The sequence below is a fragment of the Nestor notabilis genome, unplaced genomic scaffold, assembly GCF_000696875.1.
Source record: "Nestor notabilis isolate BGI_N333 unplaced genomic scaffold, ASM69687v1 scaffold35911, whole genome shotgun sequence".
Classification (NCBI taxonomy): Eukaryota; Metazoa; Chordata; class Aves; order Psittaciformes; family Psittacidae; genus Nestor; species Nestor notabilis.
The window spans coordinates 8,077-13,010 of record NW_009915780.1 but is presented as its reverse complement, the minus strand read 5'-3'; the positions used below and the strand labels follow the sequence as shown (position 1 = coordinate 13,010).

The 4,934-nt window shown below is 39.9% G+C and overlaps 1 protein-coding gene across 1 annotated transcript in view; it reads right to left on the bottom strand.

Moving 5' to 3' along the window:
• Positions 1 to 650: 650 nt before the first annotated feature.
• Positions 651 to 4,934, bottom strand: part of PIK3CG (phosphatidylinositol-4,5-bisphosphate 3-kinase, catalytic subunit gamma) — a 6,701-nt gene continuing 2,417 nt past the window's right edge. The window contains exons 2-3 of the mRNA XM_010024293.1: positions 1,040 to 1,105; positions 651 to 938 (exon numbers count right to left, since the gene is read on the bottom strand). Of these exons, the coding sequence (XP_010022595.1) occupies positions 702 to 938; positions 1,040 to 1,105 (303 nt within the window). The 3' untranslated portion in view covers positions 651 to 701. The remainder of the gene's footprint in view (positions 939 to 1,039; positions 1,106 to 4,934) is intronic.

The window sequence follows — 4,934 nt, the reverse complement described above, 5'->3', positions numbered from 1 at the left end:
AAGGAAGTTGGGAAAAAAATAATAAAATAAAGACAGGCCAAACACAGAAGTAAATAGGCATTGTATAACCCTACTATGGCTTCCAAAGCAGTGCTTACAAGAACTAGAAATAACAACACCCCATCTTTGTCTAACAAGACTCCTATTCAGCACATCGAAAAGCCCCAAAGATGTGCTCTGTATATCCACTGCTGATCCACCAGCTACTTTTGTGGCATAGCAGAGGCTGTACTGGACTCCTCCCTGGTCTCCTTGGTCTCCTTGCCAAGCATCTTTCAGTGACTGTTTAGGGTAGGGCTGTGTTTCTTGGCAAGTGTCACTTTGTCTCTTTATTTCCAGTTAATATTCGTGTCCTGGATTGTTTCTTTCTTCAGTGCTGGCATTCATTCAGCTAAGAATTATGTACAAGAACTTAGCTGTTTCCAAGGTACATGGTGTGAGGTTCAAGAAAATAAGCCAAAGTATGGGAAAGTACTGGGTGTCTATAACATTGATATTCTTCCTTTCTGGGGTGGAATGAGCAACAAATGTATTACTAGTTCACCCACTATTAACTTACACTGGCAGTTTAAAAGAAGTAATAATGATGCCCTTTGACAGTAATTTATCCCCAAATTTTCCAAATAAACAGGACAATTTGCTGCCTGGATTTTCATATCCAAAGAGAAAAAACAGTATTATTACAAACAATGAAATGCCTGCTAGCAAATACCTTGAGAAGTGACATCATATTTTTCGGCAGAAACTGATTTTATCTCCATTGTGACTTTATGGAGCAATTCAATTACTTGAACCTGCTTCATGAAATCGTGTAGCATTGCTTTTCCACAGCCCCTAAGATAGGCCTCTAGGATGACTGCAAACCTCTGCTGGTAATGCATGGACTGGGCAATCTCACTTCTTAAGAACCAAAACAAGAAGTGACCAATTCTTTTGTTCTAGAGGTAAAGAAAAATACAGTCAGCATACATTTCTTGACAAAGGGTTTTAACAATGCCAGTAGCTTTAGCACAAGTCGGCTGTACGTTGAACTACTTACTCTCAAACCACGTTTTAGCAGAAATCTGGCTAATGCGCTGTCATGATATGGCTCAAATTTCACTGCCTGAGTAATACAAACATAAAAGACATGTTATTAACATATTTAACATCCCATTCCACTTATAATTTACTGATGACATCTAGAGAACATACTGCTGCAGGATTAGGAAATGTGTAACAAAGAAGGTCTTTCAAGGAAACAAGTTGAAAAAACAAAGCACAGCTTCTCTATGTCTGATCCAAGAAGCACTTTTTCTTTGCAATAGTGTCTTTTCAGTTATATCATTAAAGCAACAAATAAAGCCACGCAGGGAGCAGCTAACCAGAGATGCTGCTTTGAACATAAGGAGGCATGCGAACAAAGCAACAACGTTCTCAGGCTCTAACAAAACCCAGCAAGATCAGAAACAATGCAGTCTGACTGACACTGAGAAGGCTTGAAAACATTATTGCCAAATCAAATGGCATATTTGTAACCTTTCTTTCATAAAAATTGTCAATGATAAAGCACTGTTTTTTTACAACATCTGCAACTTTGGGACTAGGGCACCAGGGTTCACTGCTGGGCTCCCCAGCAGACTTGGGATACAGAAGCAGCTCTTTGGAGTACCTAGTCTGGCCTTTAGCCCCTAAATGAATGATAAAATAGAATAAAGGCCCTGATACACATCCTATATTAATAACTACAATTAAAAGGAAGGCTTCACCAAGGCTTGTGAGCACAGATGTTATTTTTCTCTTCCAACAGCCGTGTCCCTCCACCCAAATCCACAGTATTTCCAAGCTACTGCCAGAAAAGGGTGGGGAAAAAGTCACAACTTTTTTGCAGTGCCAGGATTGGAATTTTGTTGCTGTTATCCTCTGCCCCATCCCAATGAGCAAGTGAATTAGTCTAACAGAAAACTATCAAACTTCAGGTACTGGGCTGTGCCAGGGAACTTGGCCACTTCAGTTGGTTTTTCCAGCAGCTTTTTTCCTGTTGCTTGAGGGACTCCAAGTTCGTAGGAGGTTTGTATGAAGATTAATGGTGGAAAAAAGGTATGCATATATATCCCATGGCAAGAAAAGAGAAATAAGAAGCATACAATCACTGGGACAGAGTCGCAAAATCCTTGTTGTGGACTGAGGTGGCTGGCGAATGACTTCAGCTTCTGGAAATAGAGCACCAGGAAGCTGCACGTAGGGAGATGAAGGGAAAATAAAGGGATGTGCAGAGAGCCGGGTGCATGTAGCACACTCGGCTTTCAGAAGCAATAAAGTATGCAAACTTCTAGTGATATTTATTCAACAGAATATAATGGCTCTTTCAAGATCACTGTGGTCTGCAGCTTGCAAACAAGCAACCAAGCCATCAGCAAAGGTCTACCAAATTCATCAAACAAATGGCAGAGGTTCATAAACTCTCAAAAGTACTACAGCACACAGTTGTATTTTTATTATTAAAATATCAACACTGTTTCTGAAACGCAGATTGTCCTGCAGGTTTGTTCAACAGAAAAAAAGGAAAAAAAATCGAGCTTTTCAATCAACTTTCTAGAATGAAACACTCCGTAGAACGCTACAAAGACTTGTTCTTGCCAGCCGCTGGCTAAGAGACAGACAAGAAAGCCAAGCACCAGACTCGCCCTTCTACAGTATCATAATTCTGCAAGACCTGTCTTGACCGTTTCTGCAATATTGTTTTATTTCCCCAAGCAACACCACCTTACTTAGGAAAGATGATGGGAACTCACAAACATAAACTGATTTTAAAATACATAATTCCTTTTATTTTGTGTATGAGATTATAAGGTATGAAGGGTTTTTTAATAAAAATTAATTTTCACTGCAATAAGGCACCTAAAAGCAATAATTATCACATAAATTCAAATGGATTTGCTTACAGTTCCAAGAAAGCCTATTAAAAACCTCATTCTGGTATATACTTGGCTGAATGTTCTCAGTGCACAGCCCTGAAAAACAATTTAAGAATGAAATACAGCCAAACAACCAGCCGCTGCTTCAAAACAAAACCTCCTTATCTTAAGGTTGCAAATATATTGTAACATAAAAAAAAAATGTACTGTGAACACTGATGTTCTAGAAATAACTATTTTTAAAAGACAATTCCTTTTTTCTTTTTTCTTCACCAAGTCAAATATCAACCTTTGAATAGAAACAATAAAAGCTAACCATTAAAAAATGTCTGCTGGCACTTCATCAGGTCCCTGCATGTACCTTTGCCTTGTCAATTCAAAAGGGGAAGAGCTTTACTCACTGCCATTTCCAAGCAGAAGAGTCATTGGTGTTTGTTTTACAGTGGATTATGTTGTATTTTAACTATCCTGTCCACAGACAGCACAGAGAACAACACACCTTTATAGGAAGCTCAATAGATTTATTTATGGCATGGCTGCTTCTATTTGGGATAAACCTGGGGTGAAATAAAACGTTTGTTTGATTTCTAACTCTACTAAGAGGTAAAATGGGAGTATCCTGTGCAGAGTAAAGTAAGTCATAAAGCTTTCATGAAGGTATGCATGTGAAAAGTGAAGACTGTTTGCAGAAGAGACATCTCGGACGTGTCCATTAGAGCAAAGGAATTGCTGAGATCCATTCTGTGAAAGATGTGAATTTTCAAATACACTGTGGTATGAACATTTAGGTGCAGGATGCTGATGGACTGTGCTTGTTGTTAGTCAAGGAAGGACAGACAAGGAAGCAGCAAAGAGGCAAAACCCGGGATCTAGCATGTTTTTCCTTTGGGGGGATGGCAGTCTCTTAATTTCCTACTGAATCTCTTACTAAAACGACACAGTGAAGTTAAGTTCCTATGATTTTATGCTACAGTAATTTAATTCACTGTTAGATTGATTCTTTGTAAAACTCTCCAGATTTGTACTTCCTGAAAACACATAATTTCAAAAACAAATGGAAAAACCCCAGTATTTCCCCCATTCTCTTAGGCACTTTGAAATCAGCCAATCACCATCCCAAACTCCTAATTTGGATACAAAAGCGAATACAATTGCTGAGCCACATGTATACAGCAAAAGCTCACAAGCCAAGCATATATATAGCAGCAGCTACGTGGGAGGCCCAATGAGGTAACCGTGGTGACTCCTTTGGTTAATGCAGAAGTGCATAAATTCTGCCTGGGAAGTCTTATCAAGTAAAGACAAGGCTAACAAGGCTTTGTTTAAAGCGCTACTGATACGCAGCAAAATCTGAAATACCAACTTCATTTTCCTGGGGACCCGGGCTCTCTCTGAACCCACAAAAATTAAAAGCCCCATCCCACAGCTTCCCTGGCTGTGGCAGTTCCTTTTTTCTCTCTTAAATATTGAATGTCAATTTTGTCCTCCGATTCTTTGAAAAGAGTATTTCCTGCTCTGTGGGGCGACAGCCTTTCCGCAGGAGCCAGAGCCCTGTCGGGTGTGGGAAGCCTCCAGAGTCGCCTTGCTTCAGGGGACGTGGGTACCAGAAAAGCAGTAGGGTTACACCCCTCATCGGCCACCAGACGTGCCTCTGCTGCTGCTGGCAGGCTGTCCAGCTCCAGCACCATGTTGTGGAAAAGCAAACAAACCAATTTTCTTGTATAACTGATATAAACCTTCCTGACGTTGTGTCTGGCAGATCCGCGCGCAGAGTGCTTCAAATCAATACAACAGTGATTCACTGCCATTAAAAACAACATTTTTCACCCAACTTCCCAGAATGAATTAATTATGCAGTCCTAGCAACCTTTTATTTACTTCTTAAAATCTTCTGGAATCTTCTAGATAAATTTGGTCCCCTTAACAGTACAAGACCAAAGTCACTGCAGCATACTATGTAACTACACTGTTATTCTTGACCTAAAACACAATGCCAGACTTTTCTTCAGGCCTTGCCCATGTCAACATCTGCCTTCA